Source organism: Eubalaena glacialis, chromosome 5 (assembly GCF_028564815.1).
Source record: "Eubalaena glacialis isolate mEubGla1 chromosome 5, mEubGla1.1.hap2.+ XY, whole genome shotgun sequence".
NCBI lineage: Eukaryota > Metazoa > Chordata > Mammalia > Artiodactyla > Balaenidae > Eubalaena > Eubalaena glacialis.
Window position 1 is genome coordinate 109,353,520 of NC_083720.1, and position 26,175 is coordinate 109,379,694.

At 39.8% G+C, this 26,175-nt stretch overlaps 1 protein-coding gene across 2 annotated transcripts; it reads right to left on the reverse strand.

The window, feature by feature from the left end:
- Window positions 1-1,767: 1,767 nt before the first annotated feature.
- HSD17B13 (hydroxysteroid 17-beta dehydrogenase 13) lies at window positions 1,768-14,143 on the reverse strand. Of its 2 annotated transcripts, XM_061191565.1 has the most exons (7): window positions 13,934-14,143; window positions 12,284-12,391; window positions 11,142-11,273; window positions 9,521-9,627; window positions 7,305-7,442; window positions 3,584-3,700; window positions 1,768-1,858 (listed from the first exon to the last, which is right to left on the reverse strand). In XM_061191565.1, exons 1-7 carry the CDS (start codon window positions 14,141-14,143, stop codon window positions 1,768-1,770), a joined length of 903 nt encoding a protein of 300 aa, XP_061047548.1. The 2 variants fall into 2 exon arrangements, with proteins under 2 accessions (XP_061047548.1, XP_061047549.1); XM_061191566.1 differs by lacking the exon at window positions 12,284-12,391.
- Between the last annotated feature and the right edge of the window lie 12,032 nt (window positions 14,144-26,175).

The window sequence follows — 26,175 nt, forward strand, 5'->3', positions numbered from 1 at the left end:
ATGTTATATTACAAAGGAATGGTTAAATATAGTACCATTTAGTACTGTGTGCCCATGAAAAAGGATGCGGTTAAACTCTATATACTGAAAGAAAAGGCTTTGGGCATGTGTTGGTCAGTTAAAAAAGCAAGTTACAGAATATAATGTGTGTCTTGTCTTGAAACAATTTGTGTAACACGTGCAGTAAAAGAATGTAATGTATTTCTCATATATGTGCTTGTGCCTGCATTAGAAAAAGATAGGAAGATTGTACATTAATAGTACACTTAGGGACTGGGATTGTGCGGGGCGGGTTTATATTTTTTACTATACATATTCCTCTTTTGAAGTAAGTTTTATAATCATACTTTAAAAATAATACATTTTAAGGTTTCTCTCATAAAGTTCTTAGTTTTAAGGCAAACAATTAAAAGAATATCATGAACAAAAATTATTGCCAAAGTAAAAAGGAAAAAAATCTTAAAACAATAGTACTCTGCTCAGTGCCTCACATACAAAGGACTCAGTAAGTTTCAGCACATACACCAACACTCCTAACTGTCAAAGAAGCCGGAGTTGGGAGAATCCCTTGTCCCCCTCAACATCTGCAAGATCTCTCTGCTACCACCCAGATCCTTGCTTCCTGAAGGAGGCTCACAGAGACTCAGAGATTAGAAATCGAAACTCTTAATTTTATAACTACAAGAGGTCATTTTTTAAAAGCACAACAACACATTTATCATTTGTTTTTAAGAAATTGCTTTTATTAATGATTTGTTTTTAATGAGGATAAAATAGGATAGTCAATGTAAAAGCAGCCTATAACATGTGTGAAAAACACAGAAAACAAGATTATTCTTGATGTAGTTGGAAACAGATTTTTCTTTCTATTAAGAAAAAAAAAGACCACTTTGTTATCCCCTCCATCTCTCAGATCCATGGTGCACTATTAGGTAGCCAGCCTAGTTCCTTTCCCTGGGTTAGCTTTCATTTTTGAAGCTCAAAACTGTCTAAACATCTCTGGTACCAATGATATGTGAAAGCATAAACTACAAAGAAGAGGTTACCATGGGGTTAAAATTTTAGATACTCTGAGATTCAAGAGAGAGTCACCTTTCGAAATGTCATAGTATTTTAAGAGATTATGAAAAGGGCAGAAAGTGTGGCGGGTCCACTCTTGGTGGATATAAGAGCTATATAAGGGACAGAATCAGGTGAGAAAGTTCTGTTTGGGGCTGATGAAAAATGGAGAAGCTAGAGAAAGCTCCCAAACATTGAGTTTCATAGGAGTAATCTTTCTGCCTTTTGGAGCACAGCTGCCTGCTTAAACTTGATCTCTAACTTTTCACTCACACTGTGTACTTGCTGACATTCTGTGGCCTGGCTACAGTTTGGAAGACTACTTTAAGAACAGTCTTAAAACTTCCCTGTGTAAATAAGTTCTTTTTGTATTTACGGTCAGGGAGGTAGCTTTGTCCACCCTTAAATGGAAAGAAAAGAAATGAAATCTCTTAAAGAAAAATGACCCTTTTAAGTATGTTTATGTAAGCATAGAAGTTTTTAAGAGGCATGGAATAAAAAATAGGTCTGACTATTAAAACTACATAAATAATCTCGAGAAATAGAAAGACAGGTGATTAGTCTTGTTCATTTGACCACTGCTAATGTCAAACCAATGTTTTTAATATTAATGGCATTGAAAAATGTGAAATAGAGCTTTGAAGCATTGACTCTAAACTTAGTTCCACATCATTAAGGTGCATACATCTCAGCCTGGAGCACATTTATTCATTTCATTTTGGTTTTGTGGCCAACCACTGCTTCAAATTGAATATCCTGTATGTGATTTATGGCTGCCAAGGCACGTTCAGGAAGAAATCTGTATGAAAAAAAGATGACAAAATTTCAATTTAAAATCTTTGACACCAGAGTTCTTTTATGTTGTCAGTTAAAAATACCCTGAGAGTTATCTGGTTTGCATTTAGTTTTCTTCTGTTCTTTCTTCACATCTACCTCTCTCTTTTTTTGTGTGTGTCTTTTAATACTCACAGTTCAAATATTATGCAAATATAAAGAAAGCACTGATATATACCACTCTTCTCACCTTCTCATATTAGTAAACTATTACATGAAATCCTATGTGAGTAAAGACCTAAAACTGAAGATCTAGGCTTATTGCTGTAACTGTCAATGAATCCTGATGCTAAGAGTTCACAGAACAGCACCACCAGAATCCATTCCATCTGCCTCTCCACCTCTCCTTGAGTTTTTGCTGAATATCTATTGATATTATGCCCTCTATAATAAGGTAGACTAAAGTACTTTAAAAACAGCTACTCCCTTTGAGGAGCTTATTGTTTAGCTAAGAGGCTAAACAACAGGCTCAGATGGCTTCACTGTTGAATTCTACAAAATGTTTAAGAAGGAAAGAATACCCATTCAACACAAGTTATTCCAGAAAAGAGAAGAGGAGGGAATACTTTCCAACTCAGTTTATGAGGTCAGTGTTATCCTGACACAAAAATCAGACAAAGACATTACAATGCAGGGTTGGTTTAATCTTTAAAACGAGTCAGTGTAATGCACCATATGAACAAACTAAAATAGAAAGACCATAATATCTTAACATATTCAGTAAAAGCATTTGACAAAATCCGTATCTACTCTTGATGAATACGCTCATCAAAGTGTAATAGAAGGGAACTTCTTCAACCTGATAAAGAGAAAATGAAAAAAATCTATAGCTGATATCATTCTTAATTGTGAAAGACTGACTACTTTCCTCTGAAGATCAGAAACAACACTTGGATGTGTGTTTTCACCAATCCTCTCTGACATTGCATAGGAGGTTCTAGCCAGTGTGATAAGGCAAGAAGTAAAAAACATATAGACTGGAAAAAAAGAAGTAAAAGTGTCTTTATTTGCAGGAAATATGATCATCTGTGTAAAAATGTCTGTTAGAATCTACAAAAAAGCTACTAGAAGTGAGTTTAGCAAGGTTGCTAAATACAGATCAAAGTGCAAAAATCAAATACATGCTAGCAACAAACAATGGGAAATAGAAACTTTTTTAAAATGCCATTTGCAATAGCATAAAAACCATCAAATACTTTGGGATAAACCTGACAAAAGGTGTGTAAGACTTGTACACGGAAAATTACAAAATACTGTGTAGATATATTGAAAAAGATGAAAAAATAAAAAGATACCTTGTGTTCTTTGTGCTCTTGGATTTGAAGACTCAATATTGTTAATATGTCTGCTCTCCCCCAATTGATCTACAGATTCAATGCAGTCTTAATCAAAACCCCAGCAGGCTTCTTTATAGACCCTTTAGTTTTAGCTAGTTCACCATATTGCATTCTCTTTAAACTGTCTTTCCTTCAGTTAGAATAGTCTCTGGCAAAGACTGGGCAGAGGTGATAGATGGAGTAGAGAAAATGAATCATTCTCTTTTTATAGATTGAGTAAGGTAATAGTAGAGGAAACAACTCTTCTCCCCAGGCATGAAGAATTTCCATGGCAACTTTCACAACTGAAAAACTCTCCATAATGATAGCTCTATCAGTGTTGTAGTATTTTAGGTGTTTTGTGCTGTACTTACTTCTCTAGTGTTAGGAAGATATTGAGATATGATGGAACAAAAATCATTTTCTTATTGGTAAGTATTCCATCTATCAAGCTTCTTGCAACTTCATTTGTCTCCAATACAGGGCATAGTCTGTGATTAAAAAAGAAAAGTTTGGTCCTTTTTGTTGTTTTTTATAATTAACAAAAGCAGGAAAATTAACTTATCTTTTCACTAATTAGGATTTAAAAGCTTCCAGGGGCTTCCCTGGTGGCGCAGTGGTTAAGAATCCACCTGCCAATGCAGTGGACACGGGTTTGAGCTCTGGTCCAGGAAGATCCCACATGCCATGGGGCAACTAAGCCCATGCACCACAACTACTGAGCCTGAGCTCTAGAGCCCACAAGCCACAACTACTGAGCCCACGCACCACAACTACTGAGGCCCACAAGCCTAGAGCCCATGCCCCGCCACAAGAGAAGCCACCACAATGAGAAGGCCGCGCACCACAATGAAGAGTAGCCCCCGCTCGCCGCAACTAGAGAAAGCCCGCACGCAGCAACGAAGGCCCAACGGAGCCAAAAATAAAAAATAAATTAAATAAATAAATTTATTAAAAAATAATAATACAAAAATAAAAGCTTCCAGGATTCACTGCACAAATACTGCCTGCCTTCCCTCCCCCATGCCACGTTGATGTTTTGTTATCACAATCTACTACTTTCACATCCAGTAGGTGTGCTTCATGGCTCACTCAGTCAAAACATCAAAATGGTGGTGAGGAATTAGATAATAGAAGAGAAGAGGAGCCAGGCAAGGAAGAGTAGTGGGTAGGACTGATCAAAGGATAGAAAGGAAACATCTGGCATCTTTCTTCAGGGCTTGTTAGATATGAGAAGAGAAATCTATAGCTAAGTACACTTGCTTTCTTCTTATGAGAAGAGAAATCTATAGCTAAGTACACTTGCTTTCTTCTTATGAGAAGAGAAATCTATAGCTAAGTACACTTGCTTTCTTGTGGAGGTATCCCACAAAGCTGGATTGTTCTGAGGGCGTTTAGTACTTGAGATTCACTGCTGACTTGCCTATGCTGAAGTTTAATGAGAGTTCAAGACATGCATAGGGAGTATTACATTACAACTAGAGGTGTGACCTTGCTTATACTGAAGACTGTATACATGGGTTCTTGAGAAGTATTCATAACCACAGGCCAGTATAGCATGCCCATTAATGCAAGATGATGACAGGAAATTAAAATGTAAATGGATTGAAAGTATTGCACCAAAGTTAAGTTGTCTAGGCATAGGCTGAATGGCTTAGTGACTACAAAGGTTGTATGGAGGAGTTAAGTAAGTAGTCACTGTTATAACTTCCTTCCCTGAGATATCAAGTGATTTACTTCAGATTATTATGTGATTGAGGTTTCCATGACTTTGAGTGGCAAGCCAGCAGAGAGTAATACACATCAATAGTTTTCTAAATTATTGGGTACTACTTCTTCCCTCCCTGATTTCCCCTACCTGGGTCTATCAACCCTGTCTCTGAGCCAAGCCTCACATTAGTATATGGACATGTTAGCCTTTGCCAAGGAAGTTCAGAATCAGGTAGTCTGGGTGAGACCAATTCCAAATTTTCAGCATTGCCTGGGTCAGTCCCCCAGATCATCCCCAGGAACCCACATACCCGAGGTCGTATTAGCATTACTCTTGTCATCTATTTTGCCTTCCCCTCTGGAAGACCTGGTACTCTGGGCTCACACTAAGCCTGAATGCTTACCAAGAGGATTTGTATTGGGCCCAATTTCCTATTTAAGAAAACTGAGCCCAGAGTCCCAATTATATCATTGTATTTACTTACGTACAGTACCGTGTACTTGTTAAGTACTTGTGTTCTAACACAGTTAAGGACTCAACTGCCAGGGAGTGGCTACAGCTCTGGAGATGACGCAGCTAATTCAGAGTTTCAGAGTCCGTAGCTTCAGATGAGGCTGAGCTTAAAAGGGAATTTGTTAGCTCCTTTGAATGACTATATTTAGGACTAATTCCCTTCCAATAATAAATTGGTTTCAGATTAGCAAGCTCAGTATATTTTGTTAACCTGTAGCAGAATGTTTATTAGAATCGAGGCAAATTGTGAAGCAGGTGTATTAATTTTAGGGTCCTTATCCTCACCTTTCTGCTTTTTTCCTCTCTTTGCAGGGCCAATTTCTCCTCTCTTGTTGTCTCAAATCTTCCTTTACCAGAAACAAAGTACTTGGTCAAGAAATTCACCTTGGACTTCCCTGGTGGTGCAGTGGTTAAGAATCTGCCTGCCAATGCAGGGGACACGGGTTCGAGCCCTGGTCCGCGAAGATCCCACATGCTGTGGAGCAGCTAAGCCCACGTGCCACAACTACTGAGCCTGTGTTTTAGAGCCCGTGCACCACAACTACCGAGCCCTCGTGCCACAACTACTGAAGCCCGTGTGCCTTGAACCCGTGCTCCGCAACAAGAGAAGCCACCGCAACGAGAAGCCCGCGCACCGCAATGAAGAGCAGCCCCTGCTTGCTGCAACTAGAGAAAGCCCGCGCTCAGCAATGGAAGACCCAATGCAGCCAAAAATAAATAAATTAATTAATTAAAAAAAAAAGAAAAGGTCTCAGTTTAAAAAAAAAAAAAAGGGCTTCCCTGGCGGCGCAGTGGTTGAGAATCCGCCTGCCAATGCAGGTGACACCGGTTCGAGCCCTGGTCTGGAAAGATCCCACATGCCGCGGAGCAACTGGGCCCGTGAGCCACAACTACTGAGCCTGTGCGTCTGTACCCTGTGCTCCGCAACGAGAGGCCGCGATAGTGAGAGGCCCGAGCACCGCGATGAAGAGTGGCCCCCGCTTGCCGCAACTGGGGAAAGCCCTCTCACAGAAATGAAGACCCAACACAGCCAAAAATAAATAAATATATTTATTAAAAAAAAAAAAAAAAAGAAAGAAATTCACCTTGACTGAGGGGTTAAAGACTCAGCTTACTGCCGCTTCTAGGAACATTTGCATTTTAAAGGAGGACAGGGTGGTAGCCCTGATCAAACGCATGTGGTTATATTTACTATGTCATTGTTTTCCAAACCTGCCTCCAGAGTTACCTGGTTTCCTTGTAAACAAAGCAAAACAAAGCAAAACATTCTTGGAGCTCGTTTCACTCTACTGAATCAGAATCTCTAAGGAAGAGCCTGAGAACATTTATTTTTTATGTAAGCGCAGTGATGATGCTTAGGATCAGGCAAGTTTGGAAAATGTTGGAGTACTTTGTGCTAGCACTGTGGCCAGTGCTGTCGAATATGGAAACGGGGCATATACCTGTGCCTTTCCATACTCTATTGAGGAGGATGAACCGTGAGCGGGAGGGGGGAGGTGAGGTAACATTCGTTTTGGGGGTGTGGTTTCCAGGAGAGGACACTCTTGCCATCACCCCCGAAGCACACCTCTCCATCCTGCCCACCCCCATTCTCACTCCCTCTTAACACCTGCGTGTGTGTTGAGTCTTTCACCTGGACACGAGTAAATACCCAATGCCTGATTCATTGGCAGCTGATCACTCCTACTAGTCCCTAATGCATTTTTCCCCTTTGTTCATCTAATTTCAAAGTGAAAACCTAAAGGCAATACAATAACATCTTCGGTTTTTTGTTTTCTGTTTTCTGAGTTGACCCACCTAAAAATTTCTCATGTAGATTTCATACCAATTTCTCATGCCATATTTCCATCTTAACTTGATTTTGACCTTACCTTGTGCTTGGGTTTTTGGTGAACCCGGTATTCACAAAAACTGGGCAGAGACACGAGGTTTTGATACCCGTTTTTCCCAAGGCTTCAAATTCTGATGTCAGAGCTCGGTGGAAGCCAACAGCAGCAAATTTGCTGGAACTGTAAGAGAATTATCCACCCCTGTTAGCTAAGGGAAAGTGAAACATTCCTCAGCTTTCTGTGAGAGGAAAATGTTGATTTTGTTTGAGAACAAATAAAAGCCAACCCCCCAAATCTTCCACGTGGTCATCTATTTTCATTTACATTTTCTTATCTGATTTCACTGAATTCTGAATGTACCAATTTTTTTATTAGCGGTGATAACAATAGAACAAATTCTAATAACTTTGATTGACTTGCTTACTGCTCATTCTGCCTATAAGGTTTTTCCATTCAATCTTTAAACTGTTTTCTAATCAGTTTTTACTGCTGTTTTTATTTTGAAAAATATGAATCAGGAAAATCATGTTTAGAAAAAGTATGTAACTAATATCTGTATTAACAAACTTCTGTGGGACTCTACACATATCTCCTCTCTCTCTTGATAGTTTCTCTTTTGAAATGTGGAGTTCACTTTGGCTTCTTAATTTCATTGTGAAGATCTGGAGTAAAAAGACTTCAGGTGGTGTGGGTGTGTTAGTGTGTGTAACATTCAACATACTACTTTGTCTTCTTCCTTTGATTTTCTGATCTTTAAAATGCTGGTAATAGGGACTTCCCTGGTGGTCCAGTGGTTAAGACTCTGCGCTTCCAGTGCAGGGGGTGCAGGTTTGATCCTGAGTTGGGGAACTAAGATCCCACACGCCGCACAGTGCAGCCAAAAAACAAAAAAATAAAATAAAATTCATTTATAAAAAGATGCTGGTAATAAAATATAGAGCCATCTTGAGGATTAAATCAAATAGCATATGCATAATAACTTTATTACCTATAAGGAGCTATGTAATGTTAATTGTATTTTTGACCCAGATGACAAGAACCATAAAGTTAAAGGCGGGCTGCTCTCTTAAAGGAAAAGAAAAAAGGAAAACTATTATTACATTGGGTTTCCACATTTCTAAACATTAAAACAATATTAAATGTTTAATCTGAAATTCTGATTTGTGTTTTAAGATGGTAGAGGCAGCTTGAAACAACCATATGTATGTGCAAGGACACCTTAACCTACAGTGAAAATTAACTACATCTGTGACTACATTTGGTGTCAGAAATAATTTGGTCCGTGACCAAATTCAACCTTGAACATGGATGTGTAGGTAAGTAATAAACCAACTAACTACCCACCGCCATCCCCACCCACTGATACACATGTATTGGCTGTTACAAAAAGAATTGGCCAAAACGTTAACAAATTAAATTTTTCTATAAGGTTGATATAAGACCAGAATAAGGAAATGAGATGCCATTGAAGGAGTGTATGAAGAAAAGATATTTTGCAAATAGTGTGTCTTTAGGGAGTTCCCACCTTCGTCTCTTTATGTCCTTGGTAGAGCATGGAATATGCTATCTGCATCTTTTAATACGGTAAAGGCTTTCTCTCAATCCCTGTCTGTCTGTCTCTCTCTCTCTCTCTCTCTCTCACACACACACACACACAATCTTTCATGGCACAAGCACACTGGAAAATGTTTTGATCCAGGAGCCACTCTGTTTAGCTTATCTTGGGCATGCAGGCCATGGCATAGATTTGTGTTCATTTGGACTTCCTTATATTTTGCTTCTTAGTCTGTGAGTTCTTTCTTTCTTTCTTTTTTTTTTTTAGTTCCTTATTTCCTTTATGAGCATCTACTCATTCCAGGATACAATGGAAACATGCTTGGCATTACTGTTTTCTTTCATTGCTCTGTGGAGGAGTTCTCAGAAATCTAAAAATATTTTAAATGATTTTTCATTTAAAACCAGTTTCATTGTTTTAGGAGAAGTCATTTTTAAGAGTTTATTCTAAACTACTGTATACATTCTGTAAATCCAAATTATCTGCTATGAGATTTTTTTTAGCTTTTATTTTTTGCAAGGCATTTGACTTTTTGTTCTAAGAAGATTCAAAAATGAAGAAAACACAATTCTAGCTCTCCAAAAATAAATAAAGAAAACAAAGAAAAATTAAACAAATTACCTGTTATGAGGACTGGAATCTGAGGTCTAATAAAACCTTAAAAGTATAAAAATATATAGCACTGCTAGAAAGTAATACTTACCAATATGGAATAATATAAGGAATCACTCTGTGGCCGCATACTGAAGCCACTGTGACAATGTGGCCATGGTTTCTCTGCATCATCGCTGGAAGAAGTGCCTTTGTGATCTTCAGGATCATTGCAGAACCAAAAGAAACAATGATACAGGTGTTAAGTTTCCAAATTAGGTAGTTTTATTTTTAAGCCAAAACGTCATTTGAGACAACTTTTTCGATGAAATGAAATACATGCCAAGATTCCATGATTACTTCTCCACCGATGACAGAAATGAAAAAAAGATTAAAACGATTGTTTTGAGCTGGCATTGAGTGCTGTGCACTGCATATCACATGCCAAGAACTCATCTTAATATCCCTCTTCTTCCCTTCAGAGGGAATCAAATATCTCTTTTATGGATCCATCATCTAAACAATATTATTAAGGGAAAAATTCAGAGTTTTCAGAGCTGAGAAAATTCCGTATGGTAATCTGGTATCATGTGATTTTTTTTGTTTGTTTGTTTGGGGCTTTATCTTTCTAATGAGAAGAGTTAAAATCTTGTGTACCTATATCAAGTTGAGTAGAAAAAGCTGAGTCCTGTACTGACCCACGGTCATTATGCATCATGATTAGATTTAGTATCTCCCTATTTGTAATACTGTGCATTATATGTTGATGTTACAGGAAACCAAAAGTCTTTCTTTACCTCCAAAAAGCTTTACTGTTTGGTGAGAAATATCAATACTATTTTATGAGAATTTTATAAACCCACCCTATGGACCCTGTGCAAATTCATAGAGCCAAGAACTGCCAAACCAAGCCACCTCCAAATTCCTGACCCACAGAAACCGTGAGAGGAATATGAACATTTATTCTGGCTTTAATCCACTAAGTTTTGATATAATTGTTATGCAGCTGTAGACAACGAATACATGGGGTCTCTAAGTAGTTTGGTGGGCATAATAATTAATTCTCATTAGCATGTGTGAGGGGCTTGGGAAAATGGGGGAACACATCTCTCTTTTTCTTCTCTCTTCCAGAATCCAGATCTGTCTTATGTTCTACACTAATATAGAGGCACTGGAAGATTAATTCATATAAATACTCTCTACAAAGACATATTTCAGTCTCTCACAAAACCAAACAATTGTAAGAGGTCTGTAGAGCCTTATCTCTAAGCTCCAGCCTGATCTAGTGCTTTGCCCAGAGTTCTAGCCAGAAGAACCCCCAACCCCTATATAACCCAAGTAGTGAGTTCTTTGTCCTTTCTGTTCTAAAATTCTATGACATGAGGTCACAAGTGAATGTACACAGTATGTATTTTCTCTAAAGCATTGAAAAGGTGTACACTGACAATCCTTAGGAAAGCTCCATGAATATTTTTTGAGCGCCCAGTACATGCCAGGCTTTGTGTTAGGTACTGGTGGATAAGGCAGACTAACTAGCCTACATTCTGGTGAGTCGTGTCCCCTTGAAATCTGTGCCCTTCTGTCAGAGACACGAATATTGGATGATTGTTGTTTTAAGGCAAAGATATGGAGTTTCCCATCCAGAAGGATGTGAACTCAATTATGAACTTCATGTACCTTAAGAGGAGTTGTCAGACATACACAAACTAGGAATATTTCTGACTCACGCTCACCCAAAAATGTCCTAGGATGTTGACCTCAAAAGTTTTGGTAATCTCTTCATCCTTTGTACTAAGAAGGTCAGCTGGATATATTGCCCCAGCATTATTCACCACGATAGTTACATCACCCACCTCTTTCTTCACCTGTTGAAATAGAAAGAACACATTCATTGGGTGTAGTATCGAAACTCAAAGTTTTGGGGCTGATATCATCCAGGGATTAGATTCTTTATTCTGTTTGATGAGATCTCTCAGAGTTCAGGCAGGAAAGAGCTTTAGTCCAAAGAGTGGTTGCCAAGGGGACACTGTCATAAAGCTGGGGTAAACTGTTTTTTTTAACATCTAAATTTCAGTACCCAGTACATCATAGATATTTTTTGAAACTTACCAATAAAATGAAATTAATATTTGTGTTGATTGATATATCTGTTCTAACTAAATATTTTAAAAGTGCTAATTGAGTAATCCTGTTTTCACTACCTACTAGCTACATGACCTTGGTCTGACATATCAGTTCTTACCAAATATTTTTAAAGTACTAATTGAGTAATCCTGGCTCTGCCACCTACTAGCTACATGACCTTGGTCTGGCTTAAACCCTCTGAATCTGTTTGCTCACCTGTCAAGTGAGGTTAAGAGGGTTATTGTAGGGATTAAATCAAAGGGTACAACCATTTTCAGAGTGCTTGGTCCATTGTATTTGATATTTACCCTTAAAAATTGTTATAATAATTATTAATATTATATTTTCTATAGAAGATTAGATTGGCACCAACATAAATAAAATCTCAAAGAGGAAATATTTAAAGGAAAAAATAAAGGAATTACTGCAAAAGTAATAGGACTAAAATGAAAGTAGAAAGTTATCCTTTTCCCTGGTGATAAATCTTTTCTCTGTCACTCTGTACAGCTGCTCAAACTTCTGACCAGAATGAAATCGATTAATAATATGAAACAATAATAATAGGCAGAGTTGAGTGGATTATATGGAAGGAAAAGTTCTATGTCCTTCCTTGTTCACACAACTACCTCAGTTAGCAAAGGCTAAAAGAAAAACAAATCTAATTTAAATTAGGTAGTCATAAAGAACCTTTTCATATTCCATGTAAGGGGACACAAAATTACGGGAAGAAATTTGTATTCTGAAGTCTCACCTGGTTTACAGAGTCATAAATCTCTTCTCTGTTACTGCAGTCTACCACAAACACATGTGTAATGGCCCCTAGTTTTCTGCATTCAGCTGCAGTTTCCTCAACGCCATGCTGTAATTGGAAAAAACAAATTCCAAAAGATGTAGGTCAGTGAGGGGACAAAAGTGAGGGAGAAAGCATTGGACAAGAAATTTTTTTTAAGATTAAAATTCACGTCCAAAATGTCCCACTTGTTTGTAAGCAAATTTCCTGAGAGGCACCGCTTGCCTAACTCGCAGAGATTATACCTGGCTTTTCTGCCAGGGAAGGCTCATGTTAGTCTCACGTGTTTTCACTTGTTTTGCTACATTCTCATAGCTTAAAGAACATGCTTGAAAGATGTTGCTCTTTGTGGTATCATGAAAGGAGATGTTTGAGTATGGAGAAGAATACTCAACAATATATTTAACATATGTTTGTTGAGCACCAACTATGTAATAGGAAGTAAAGCACCTAGCAGATTGTAAAAATTTTAGGATTGCGTGCATGTGAGAGAAGGCACGAAGAAATTCTGTCACATATTCTTCTTTGTTTTTTATTTGGTTTTTGCCTTGCCAGACCTTTAAAAAATACATTCCTAGCTCAACAGTCTGCTCTGGGGCCAGGTTTGGTCCATTGGCTGTAGTTTGCTAACCCCTGTTCTTGCCTGTCCTGTGAGGTATTGGGTTGGCCAAAAAGTTCGTCTGGGTTTTTCTGTACGATGTTCTGTTCGGTTTTTCTGTACGATGTTCTTTCTGTTACAGAACATCGTACAGAAAAACCCAGACGAACTTTTTGGCCAACCCAATATTATCCCCATTTCAGATAAGGAAACTGAGGCTGAGAGAAATTGTCTGCTCAATTTAAACAGTTTGGAAGTACACTGGCTCCTGAGTCTATGTTATCAAACCTGCATATCATGGCATAAAAATCACTGCTAAGGTCTCAGTTATGTTCCCTTCATCAAACCATCCTGATGGGGACTTCCCTGGTGGTTCAGTGGTAAAGAATCTGCCTTCCGATACAGGGGACGCGGGTTCGATCCCTGGTAAGGGAACTAGGATCCCACATGCCGAGGGGCAACTGAGCTCTTGCGCTACAACTACTGAGCTCGTGCACCTTTACTAGAGAACCTGCGTGCAAACTACAGGGTCCACGTGCCCTGGAACCCGCGCGCCACAACTATAGAGCCCATGAGCCCTGGAGCCTGTGCACCACAACTAGAGAGAGAAAACCTGCATGCCACAACTAGAGAGAAGCCCGCACGCAGCAATGAAAGGTCCCACATGCCTCAGTGAAGATCCCGCGCCACAACTAAGACCTGGCACAGCCAAAAATAAATAAATAAATAAATAATAAATCTTAAAAAAAAAAAAGCTATTGGGTGCCATGACCATAGTCCTCTTCCAACTCGCTCTCTGCAACTAGATGTGATGGGTAATATGGCACTTGTACTTTAAACAACACCAACAACAAAAAACCCATCCTGATGCATATGTAGAGTAAGGCTCCAGGGAATTTAGTTACCAAACTTAGAGAAAGAAAAATAAAAATATAAGCAAATGTTAAGTCAAATAAGTTTTTAAACACCTGTCTCACTTGTAACTTTAAAAGGTGGGTAAATGAATCCAGTACCTTATTAATATCCCACAGAACCAGTCTGCTCTTCCGTTTTGCAAATTCATAGGCAGTTTGCCTTCCTATTCCATGCCCAGCTCCTGTAATGAGAACAATCTCCCCAGCCACAGATTTTCTCCTCTGGGGAATGAAAACCTTCACCAAGGATTCTAAGTAGGAGTAGATGATGATGATGATAAGCAGGAGGAGATCCAAGATAATATTCATGGCTCTGCTCTGTACTCTTCTCCTCTGGTTCAGTCCCTGTCTATTCCCAGCAAAGAGCCACCCTCTTCAGAGAGCTCCAGGGAAGAGCTGTGTTCCAGGTGTTGATGGGACTGGCAGAGGTAAGCTACATTTGCAGGCAGGCTTTGTCCATGTGTTCTAATGCGTTAGATACACTTTGAGCTTTTGAAGTGGTATCAATTGCTAGTAAAAACTTGGCACGGGGACAAGGGAACTCAAGAGAAAGTCCTCTCTGGATTTACTTTTTGGTTGTTGTTGTTTAATACTATATTTTATTAGTTTTCAAGCACTGATTTGACATCTATATACCTTGATTTAAAAGTTTATCTTTTATTTTGTATTCGGCTCATACTCAATTAAGTTTAAAATGAATGCAAGCATAATATAGGGCATAAGTTATTTAAAAGTAAACCATTTATCATTGGAGTGAAATCAGGTCATGGGATTTATGGTAGCTAACAGTTCAATGAAATGGTGCCCTCTTACTGTATCTATCATTCCATTTCTCTACATTTGCACCTCCGTCATCCATGCCTATTCCCATGTGCTAATTGCTATTACATTCCACAGTAAAGGCATAGTTTTAAACTTCCTCTACTTTCAGGAGGCACACTTTTCTTGCAGTTCAGTTTATGAACAAAAATGATCAATATTGGGGCTTCCCTGGTGGCGCAGTGGTTAAGAATCCGCCTGCCAATGCAGGGGACACGGGTTCGAGCCCTGGTCTGGGAAGATCCCACATGCTGCGGAGCAACTAAGCTGTGCGCCACAACTACTGAGCCTGTGCTCTAGAGCCCTCGAGCCACAACTACTGAAGCCCGCGCACCTAGAGCCTGTGCTCCGCAACAATAGAAGCCACCGCAATGAGAGGCCTGCGCACCGCAATGAAGAGTAGCCCCTGCTCTCCGCAACAAGAGAAAAACCCACACGCAGCAACAAAGACCCAACACAGCCAAAATTTAAAAAAATAAATAAAATAAATTTATTTTAAAAAAGACCAATATTTATTACTGTAGTGAAATCAATACTCTGATTTATTTGCCCAAAGTTAATTAGGACCAATTCTTTTTATTCTGCTAATAAAAAAACTCACTTTTTTAAATTCAGGAGAAACATTAGCACCTTTTATCCTTCTTAAGCAGCTCTCTGGCATAATATGGACTTACTTTCTGAGAAGCAGTTCTGTTCTATGTTTCACCATGGCAACTGAAAAAAAGATGCACAACCTAAAAAATGAGAATTATGTTTTATTTGGTGGCCTCACTGACGACTATAGCCTGATGTTATACCCTCTCAGACAGTGTACTGCTCCAAAGAGGTAAAGGAGGAGCTGATAGGGATAGAGTAGGATAATCAAATAGTTAGTTTAGGGAATTCCCTGGCGGTCCAGTGGTTAGGACTCTGTGCTTTCACTGCCGAGGGCGCAGGTTCAATCCCTGGTCAGGGACTAAGATCCCACACGTTGCATGGTGCAGCCAAAAAAAAAAAAAAAAAAATTAGTTTAGAAGTCCCACTAGGGGACTGTAGATAGAGAGGGAACTTTAGGGGGCTTTGGGAAACCACAGTAAGTTAACGATCATTCAAGAAAGCAATGGGAAAATCTTGAAACTTTGTGGGCTTGCTTGACTTGTGAAACAGAGCAAATCGCTTAGCAGCAAAGCCAGACAGACTTGCTTAGCAACAAAACCATGCAATGCAGGCATGAGTCATGCCTGAAGACGATAAAACAATAGTGGAAAAAGAAGGCCTACATCCCGCCCAGTGAATGTCAACAAGTTAATGACCCCCTAGGACATGCTCTCTTCACACATAAAAAGTAGTAATTTGGGAAAGGTGACACTTCAAAGTGAAAGACTGTCATTATACTGAGACCTGAAATAATTTTTCCATAGCACTATGACAGTCCTGGATGGGCCACATAGTGCCAAAAACGCCCCCACCCAACAGGTAGGAGGAGTTGATGGAAGACTCAAAGAAGGAGGAAGAAGATGGTCTCCCCCACACCCGCCTTCTCCTTTGATTATAAAAATGTAACCCACTAACGCTTGCTTGCCTGCCTGCTTGTTTGTAAGCCTCACAAGTGTCCTATTCTAATAAATCACTTCTTATCTATCACTTTGCCTCTTGCTGAATTCTTTCTATGCTGAGACAAAAAGAGCCAGAGCTCCTCCGAGCCACACCCCACCCACCCACCCCGAGATGCATTTCTGTGGTTTCAGAGCCAGGATATATAGTAGTTTTTGCTGGGATAAAAATGTAGTCGAACATCAAAGTTTATTGCTAATCACAAAAAACAGACATCTCAAGTTAATAATTTTAGTGCTTTTCTTTTTTTTTTTAATAATTCTTTATTTATTTTATTTTTTTAATTTTTGGCTGTGTTGGATCTTCATTTCTGTGCGAGGGCTTTCTCCAGTTGCGGCAAGCGGGGGCCACTCTTCATCGCGGTGCGCGGGCCCCTCACCATCGCGGCCTCTCTTGCTGCGGAGCACAAGCTCCAGACGCGCAGGCTCAGTAGTTGTGGCTCACGGGCCTAGTTGCTCCGCAGCATGTGGGATCCTCCCAGACCAGGGCTCGAACCCGCGTCCCCTGCATTGGCAGGCAGACTCTCAACCACTGCGCCACCAGGGAAGCCCTAGTGCTTTTCTATGTATGGGAAGATGCAAGAATCTGGGCTCCTTGACATTATTCCTTTGATATGCATCTTAACTATTCTGGGCCAGTGTCCTGTCTTTCTCTATCCTGAATTCCCCTCAAGGTGCATGGTTGGGCAGCTGCAGTGGCTGACGGCTTGATGGAGAGCAACATTCATTGTTTACGAAATGGCAGGCAACAATTCTTTGTCCACAACCATGAAGTTTTACCTCTAGAAATAATCCTAGAGATACTGCATCAGCTAATGGTCGTTTGGTATCTCTCTGTGAAATGTTTTTGGTTTTGTTTTGTTTTTTAATGAAGGAAAAGAAGAAAGTAGAGATATTATCTTAAGGAATCTTAAAGCATGGACTAACCAAGCTTAGTTTGATTGATTTATTCATAAAAGCTCAGTATCAGTCTCAATTTGCTAATCATTTTACATGAGATGCCTATTTCCCTGAAAACCTCTTGTGTTTGGGGGAGATTATAGGTTATATCAGTTCCCTTTGTGATAATTTGGAAAAGAGCATTAGACCAAGAGCCAGAAGTATTCACTTACAAGGGGTGTGACTTCCAATACCTCAAAAGTGGAAACAACTTAAGTGTTCATCAATGGATAAATGGATAAACAAAATGTGATATATGCATACATAAGGGAACAAAATTTTCCACCCCAAAATGTGTCTCCTTGGCATGAAGATTAATTTAGGCTGATTATTTTTAAGAAACAGAAGACTTGGGAAGTCTTTCTTTTTACTTCCCCATAAGCTGCCTAAAGAATTTAGATAAAGGGCCTATTCCCAGAAGACGTGCTAAATATATACAATGGAATATTACTCAGCCATAAAAACTAATGAAATGTTGCCATTTGCAGCAACATGGAGGACCTGGAGGATATCATACTAAGTGAATTAAGTCAAACAGAGAAAGACAAATATTATGTGATATCACTTATATGTGGAATCTAAAAATAATACAAATGAATTTAGTTGCAAAACAGAAACAGACTCACAGATATAGAAAATAAACTTATGGTTACCAAAGGGGAAAGGACAGGGAGGGATAAATTAGGAGTATGAGTTTAATAGTACACCCTACTATACATAAAATAGATAAACATAAGGATTTACTGTATAGCACAGGGAACTACATTCAATATCTTATAATAAGCTATAACAGAAAGTAATCTGAAAAAATATGTATAACTGGATCTCTTTGTTGTATACTTGAAACTAACACAATATCGCAAATCAACTATACTTCAGTTTAAAAACAGCTATGGAGATGAATGGTGGTGATGGTTCCACAACAACATGAATATACTTAATGCCATTAAACTCTACTTTTAAAAGTGGTTAAGGGACTTCCCTGGCGGTCCAATGGTTAAGACTCCACGCTTCCAATGCAGGGGGCAGGTTGGATCCCTGGTCTGGGAACTAAGATCCCACATGCTGCACAGCATTGAAAAGATTTAAAAAAATAAAATAAAATAAAATAAAATACAAATAAAAATGGTTAAAGTAGTAAACATTATATTATGTATATTTTACCACACACACACAAAAAGTGGCATGACTTCAAGCAATTCTTTTTATTTTTTCTATGTCTCACTTTTCTTATCTGGAAAATAATGATAAAAGTAAATGCTTCTGGGTAAAATGCTTTTACCCAACACAGAGCTTTACCAACACATCACAAGTTCAACCTTCCTCACATACCCACACACAAGGGGGATATGAGACTCAAATGAGAGAGCATGTATATGAAGTAGATTTGCAAGTAGTAAATGGTTATATAAACCAAATAATAATAATAGTAATAGCTTAAATTTATTAGGTGCTTACTATATGCCATAGACTGATATAAGGGCTTTATGTAACAACTTACTTAATCCTCACAGGAAATATTTGAGGTAGGTCCTATTAGAATGAGCATTGTATAGATGAAGAAACTGATGGAGAGAAAAGTGAAGTAACTTGCTAAAGTCACATAGCCAGTAAGAGGTTGAGTTAGGATTCAGGAAGTCAGATTGCAGAGCTCCAACTTTTAACTTAGACCAACTAAGTTAAAACCAACCAGCCAAATAGTTCTCAACCAAGGATACTTTTGCCCCAAAGGAAACAATTTGCCATGACTGGAGACATTATTGGTTGTCACACCTCAGGCATGCCAGTGGCATCTAGTGGGTAAAGGCCAGGGATGCTGCTAAACATCTTACAATCCACAGACAGCCCTGTGCATTGAAGGAAAGAATTATCCAGCCCCAAGTGTCAGTTGTACCAAGGTTGAGGCATCCTGACCTACGCTATACTATATTGCATTGGAGAGAGTATAATTGGCTCTTTAGTTTTAACCCTGAGTGTATTTATAAAAAAAGAGTACTTGACTATATCAGTCTGCATGCAGGTTTGCAGTGATGTTTATATGGAGCCATTTAAATATTTAAATATTAACATAGGTGATTTAGATCAGACCTCATGCTGGCTGCAACATCAGGAATCTGTTTTCAGCTTGAATGCCTCTAAGTTCAATATTTCACTTGCTCAGAGTGGGCCAGACCAGAGGACTCACACCATGCAAATTCATATACTACTGATATACTTCTAAAAGGCAATTAAAAATTTTATAGCAGGATCTAGATTCTTTTACCTTCTGGGATATCTGTATTATCCAAGAATTAAGAAACTTTGAGAAAGTGAAAATCACTTTGTTAATGTTACTTAGTTCACATTATGCTCAAATAGTTTGGATGCTGAGAAATTTCATTCAGACTGAGATCACTTGGAAAACTACCTTTTATTATTTTTTTTGTTACCTTGGGGTGAGAATGTTCATATTCCTCAAATACAGGTTTAACTTTCTCAACAAATGCTAGAAACATAGAATCTACCCCCTTGCTTTTTTTTTTTTTAAGTGTTGAAGAGTTTTGTTTGCATGTCTTCATGACATCATTGGCTTCATTTCAACAAATTTTCGCAACAAGTAAAAACGCTTAGTTTACTCTGATCACATGTTACATCAGTTTCTTCCTACTGATATGAATGAAGGCACATCAAGTTTATCATTAATTTCTCTTTGCATTACATTTTAGGATGAGTTGCTTTTGGAAAAATTTTCTTGACTAAACTAATACCATCTATAACATTTAGATTCTTATTAAACTGAAATATTTTTTGAATTTCATCTGCTTTTTTTTTTTCTTTTAAATTAATATCCCTCTTGAGAGCCACCCCTCTGACTGCCAATTTTAGAAATGTAATGATTTTTACACAGGTAATAATAACCAGAAAGGGAAAAAGATGGAATAGCATAACTAGCAGATTTATAATTTGGAACACAGATAATAATGATGGTAATATTAATCATAGCATTTACATAGCAAAAGAAAGGGAAGGAAAAGGAGAATGTGGAGAGAACATTGGCAGAGGTATCATCCGAGTTGGACTTTACCTTCTGAGCAGAGCCATTCTGTGAATGTCACTTGCACACTGTAGAGTTCAGAAGAGTTGATATGATATTGTAATTGATGATGGGTAGGTGGTATATCATGGTGTAAAGAAAGGTCAACACTAAGCCATTATTTCTTTGGAGGCCATAAAATGAGGAAGTTATGGAATCTGTGCACATTGTTTTAATCCACAGTTTGTTTAGTCTAACTATAGTAATCTGCCAAGTAGAAGTTTAAGAATATAATCTTTTCAAATAAATACTTTTTTTTCCCCTTTCTGGAGGGGTTCATTAGTTCACCATCAAGGATTCTGTGTACTGCCAAATTGATAAAGCAGTATTAGGTAGTCTTAAAGGTCATATAAACTTTATCTTGAGGTTTCCAAACCTAGTGTATATCCAACTAAACAAACCCCCAATTCACACCTCATATAGAGCCTCAGCTTATTTTTGGTTTATAAAACCCCTCGCTTCATCTCTACACATCAATCCTGCTTCTTTCCCTGCAGTAGCAAAGAAAGGGTCCTGCTCTCTATAATTTGCTTCTCAACCATTTGTTCCTTGTTCCTCTCATTATTCTTCTTTCCCTATTAACTCTTCCTGTTACAGGACCTGTCTTTTTTGCTTTCAACTGTTCTTTGATCTCTTCCATCATAAAAATATTCAGTGAACTCTTTCCCCATCCCCGTTTGCCATCCTGTCTTTCATCTCTTACTGTCAGGTTAATTATAGTGATTGACTTGTGGTTTGGCTACCCATTTTCTTGGGAATATAAAAATCTCTTGCCCTTTTACTGTACCACCTGGTACAAAGTGCTGTGACCGTCCTAAATATAAGGAGCTAAGTGAGCTCACAGGAAGGGCAAATCATCTAGTCCTGAAGATGGGGGTGGAAGGTGAGCCATAAATGGGACCTAAGGGTGAGAAGGGGTTAGCTGGATGATGAAGGGTATACGAATGTTCCAGATATACGAAACCAGGTGTATGGGTACCAGGAGGTGAGAGACCATGGCACATTCAAGGAATAGGAAGTTCTGTCTTGGAGCACAGAGTGTGGCGTAGAGAGAAGATAGAGACACAGCAAAGGCTTAATCTCTCAGAGTCTTAACAACAGTGAGGGCTAGTAAAAGGTTTTGAGTGGGAGACTGCTATCATCAGATTCAGAAACGCTGCAAGCTGGAGATTGCATTTAAAGAAGGATAAGAAGAGATGAAGGGAGACCAGTTAGGAGGCTTTTCAGTAATCCAGGTCAGAAATGATGGTGGTCTGAATGAGGGTGGTGGCAAAGGAGATATTTAGGAGCTAGAATCATGGAAGAAATATGCATTCATTTAAAAAATATATATCAAATACTTGGTATGTTTTATGGGCCGTTCCAGGCATTGAGGGTATAGCAGTGAACAAAATACATAAAAACAAATCACTTCCTGGACTTCCTTGGTGGTCCAGTGGCTAAGACTCTGAGCTCCCAATGCAGGGGGCCTGGGTTCGATCCCTGGTCAGGGAACTAGATCCCCCATGCCGCAACTAAAGATCCTGCGTGCAGCAACTAAGCTCCCGTACACGGCAACAAAGATCCCGCATGCCATAACTAAGACCCGGAGCAGCCAAATGAATGAATGAATAAATAAATAAATATTAAAAACAAAACAAATCTCTTCTCTTGGGAAGCTTACGCTCTAAGGGCAATGTTGACAATAAAGAGCATAAGTAAGCAACATATGTCGCATGCTCCATAATGATAAGTGCCAAGGAGAAGATTAGAGAACAGAGGGAGAAATGGAAATGTGTGTAGGCTGTGTAGGCAGGGTTGCAGTTTTAGGTATGGAGTGAGAAATTCTGAAAAGACCTAAGGAAAAAGACTTAAGAGGGAGCTAGCTATGTGGATATCTGGAGGAAAAGGTTCTGGAGACAAAAGAGTAATGTACAAAGGTCTTGAAATGGGAGCATGTTTGGTGGGTTGAGAAACATCAAGGGACTAGTGTGGGGCTTCCCTGGTGGCGCAGTGGTTAAGAATCCGCCTGCCAATGCAGGGGACACGGGTTTGTGCCCTGGTCCGGGAAGATCCCACATTCCAGGGAACAACTAAGCCCGTGCACCACAACTACTGAGCCTGCGCTCTGGAGCCCGTGCGCCACAACTACTGAGCCTGTGCTCTAGAGCCCGTGCACCACAACTACTGAGCCTGTGCTCTAGAGCCCGTGAGCCACAACTACTGAGCCCATGTGCCACAACTACTGAAGCCTGCACGTGCTCCGCAATAAGAGAAGCCACCGCAATAAGAAGCCTGCGCACCACAATGAAGAGTAGCCCCCACTCACCACAACTAGAGAAAGCCTGCGCGCAGCAACGAGGACCAAATGCAGCTAAAAATAAATAAATAAAATAAATTAAAAAAAAAAAAAGGGACTAGTGTGGCTGGAGTTAATTGCAAGAGGGTGAGGGTAGTGTGATGCTTAGGTTTATAGGTCAACATGGTTAGGCTACAGTTCCCAAGTTATTCAATCAAACACTAATCTAGGTGTTGCTGTGAAGGTATTTTGTAGATGTGGTTAACATCTACAATCAGCAGTCTTTAAATAAAAGGAAATTATTCTTGATAATGTGGATGGGCTTCACTGCATCCATTGCAAGCCTTTGAAAGCAAAACCAAGCTTTCTCTGTGCTATAGACTGAATGTTTGTGTCCCTCCGAGGTTCACAAGTTGCAACCTAATCTCCAATGTAATGGTATTTGGAAGTGTGGTGTTTGTCTCAGGGTCCAGCGAAGAATCATGACATTGGAGCTATACAAAATGTAGCCAATATTCAATTCACAAATCACTTGGTTTTTGCACAAAACACAGGTTAGTCAAAGTAGGGAAAATAGGAAAGGGGTTAAGAACCACTCCAAGGAGAAGTCTGGGAAGGAGGCATCTCAGCACAAGCAGTGGTCTCTGGTCCTGCCACAGGTTGTGAGCGGAAGTCGCCCTCTACTCTGACAGAGCCTCCAGCAGCTGTCCGTCTAGAACAGCTCTCAGCAGGGGGAGTCGGGTCCTCCAGTGAAGAGCCTTCAGTGGGTTCATTTCAAGGAGTATGCATGTGGGGTGTAACGATTATGCCCCAGGGGGTCTTGTCTCTATCAGTTACTCCTGTTCCAATGGACTCTTTCTGCGGATGCTGCCTCCAAAATTCCTTATTTAAAGGAACACACTTAATTTATCACTCTAACACACTTGCGGTTCTATACCAGCCGTTTCAAAACAACTAATATTGAAGTTGACATTGGCCATTATAACTTGGGGCCTTTGGAAGGTGATTAGGTCATGAAGGTGAAGCCCTCATGAAGGAAATTAGTATCTTATAAAAGAGACCTCACGGGACTTCCCTGGTGGTGTAGTGGTTAAGAATCCGCCTGCCAGTGCAGGGGACACGGGTTCGAGCCCTGGTCCGCGAAGATCCCACGTGCCTCGGAACAACTAAGCCCGCGAGCCACAACTACTGAGCCCACGTGCTGCAAATACTGAAGCCCGTGCGCCTGGAGCCTGTGCTCCGCAACAAGAGAAGCCACTGCAATAAGAAGCCTGTGCACCGCAACGAAGAGCAGCCCCCGCTCGCTGCAACTAGAGAAAGCCCGCGCGCAGCAACGAAGACCCAATGCAGCCAAAAATAAATAAATAAAATAAATTAAAAAGAAAAAAAGAGAGACCTCAGAGAGCTCCCCTGTCCCTTCTGTCCTGTGACGACACAGCGAGAAGACAGGCTGGCTGACTGTGAACCAGGAAGCAGGCTCTCACCAGACACTGAATCTGCTGGTGTCTTGATCTTGGACTTCCAGCCTCCAGAACTGTGAAGAATAATTTTCTGTTGTTCATAAGCCACCTGGTCTTTGGCATTCTGTTACAGCAGCCTGAACTAAGACACCCTGAGTAAGAAGAAATTCTGCCTCAAGACTGCAGTATCAACTTCTGCCCAAGAGTTTCCAGCCTGCCAGCTTCCTCTACAAATTTCAAATTTTATAGCCTCCACAATCATATGAGCCGATTCCTCAATTCCTTGAAATACATCTCTCTCTTTCTCTCTCTCTGTCTGTCTGTCAGTATGTATGTATATAAAACCTCCTACTGGTTATGTTTCTCTGGAGAACCCTAATAAGGTAGTAAAGTAGCAGGTAAGAAGACTGGACAACATATGGCCTTGTAGGTCATGGTAAGGACTTTAGCTTTAAGTTTTAGATAAGAAGTTAATGAAGGATTTTGAGCTGAAGCATGACATGATCTCATATTTCAAAGAGTCAATCTGGCTGCTGTGTTTGGAGTAGAAGAAAGGGGAACAAGAGGTGAGGGAGACTTGGATTGGGAGTAGCAGTGGGGATGAAAAGAGGTGACAGAATTCTGGATATATTTTCAAAGTGGAGCAAACAATTGTTTTCGTGATGGATATGGGAGTGAGAGAGAGGAATTGAGGATGACACGAATCTTTTTGGCCTGAGCAACTAATTAATGGGGTTTGGAACAGGTTTGGGATAACATTAAAAGCTCACTTTCGGCAATGCTACCTTGAAATGCCTATTGGCCGTATGGGCAGAGATATCAAGAGGGCACTGGATATCTGTCTGGTGTTCAGAGGGAAGATTTGGGCTGCAAGTATAAATGTGGGAATGATGATTGATATTGAATGTGTGTGCTGGGGATTAGGATGTTGGTGAGGTGAGAGATGAAGGTGACGGAAGAGGAGGCAGGTATAGCTCCAGGTTTCTGGTTTAGACACTTGTTAAAAGTGTCATTCTGTTAGGGAACACAGATGGGGTAGAGAAGATGCCAGGTTTTCCATGCGTTGATTTAAAAACATCTATTTAACTGGAACTGGAGATAATATAGGAGACTATGTAATCTAATTTGATCTTTTTATAGATGAAAAAACTGAGATTTCAGAACAGCTAATTTGAATTACATTGACCAGTGCTCTTTTTGCAGTTCTAGGGTGCCTGTAACTATAGGGAAGACTATAAAAGTAAAAGGCACATCTCCCCAATGCTGAGGTTGACCTAGTCATTCCTAGACCAAAAAACCCCCCAAAACCAAAGAACTCGAGTGGTCAGATTGGCTCTCAGGTCAAGTGGAAACTCCTGTCTTTTTGGGGGAAGGATTTGATGTCCAGTGTAGATTACGACTATTCCAATATTTTCAGGCTCAGCATTTTAATTTCAAGAAACTTTACCTATCTATCTATCTACCTATGTATGTGGCTTGTGGGACCTTAGTTCCCCAACTAGGGATTGAACCTGCACCCTTGGCAGTGAAAGCAAAGAGTTGTAACCATTGGACCGCCAGGGAATTCCTAATTTCAGGAAACTTTAGACTATGGTGATTTGGGGCCAGGCCTGGTTGGATTTTTTTTTTAATTAATTAATTAATTAATTTATGGCTGTGTTGGGTCTTCGTTTCTGTGCGAGGGCCCTCTCTAGTTGTGGCAAGCGGGGGCCACTCTTCATCGCGGTGCGCGGGTCTCTCATTATCGCGGCCTCTCTTGTTGCGGAGCACAGGCTCCAGACGCGCAGGCTCAGTAATCGTGGCTCACGGGCCCAGCTGCTCCACGGCATGTGGGATCCTCCCAGACCAGGGCTCGAACCCGTGTCCCCTGCATTGGCAGGCAGACTCTCAACCACTGCGCCACCAGGGAAGCCCTGGATTTTTTTTAGGTGGAATAATTGGGTATCTGCATTGTAGCATTTTATTCTACTTTAAAATAATCCCAGATTGAATAGCTTCAATTGCCATCAGAGATTTTCACTGGCTGATTTTGGAATATTGTTTAAACATAAAGGAAAGCTTGAGTAAAAGTAGAGGTTGTATAGGGTGATGGTTCAACTCTCCAAGAATTCCACTGAGGCTGTATGATAGTGAGGTCAGCAAACATGGGTTCAAATCCTGAGCTTGACTTCTAAGTAGCC

What these genes read in the sequence shown, in the direction of transcription:
- HSD17B13 (XM_061191565.1), bottom strand. Translation starts at nt 14,143, where the DNA reads ATGAATATTATCTTGGATCTCCTCCTGCTTATCATCATCATCATCTAC. An exon ending in ACATCCTAGGACATTTTTGG is followed by an intron (nt 9,628 to 11,141) that starts GTGAGCGTGAGT and finishes ATGATCCTGAAG; the next exon opens with ATCACAAAGGCACTTCTTCC. An exon ending in CCTTATATTATTCCATATTG is followed by an intron (nt 7,443 to 9,520) that starts GTAAGTATTACT and finishes ATTCTCTTACAG; the next exon opens with TTCCAGCAAATTTGCTGCTG.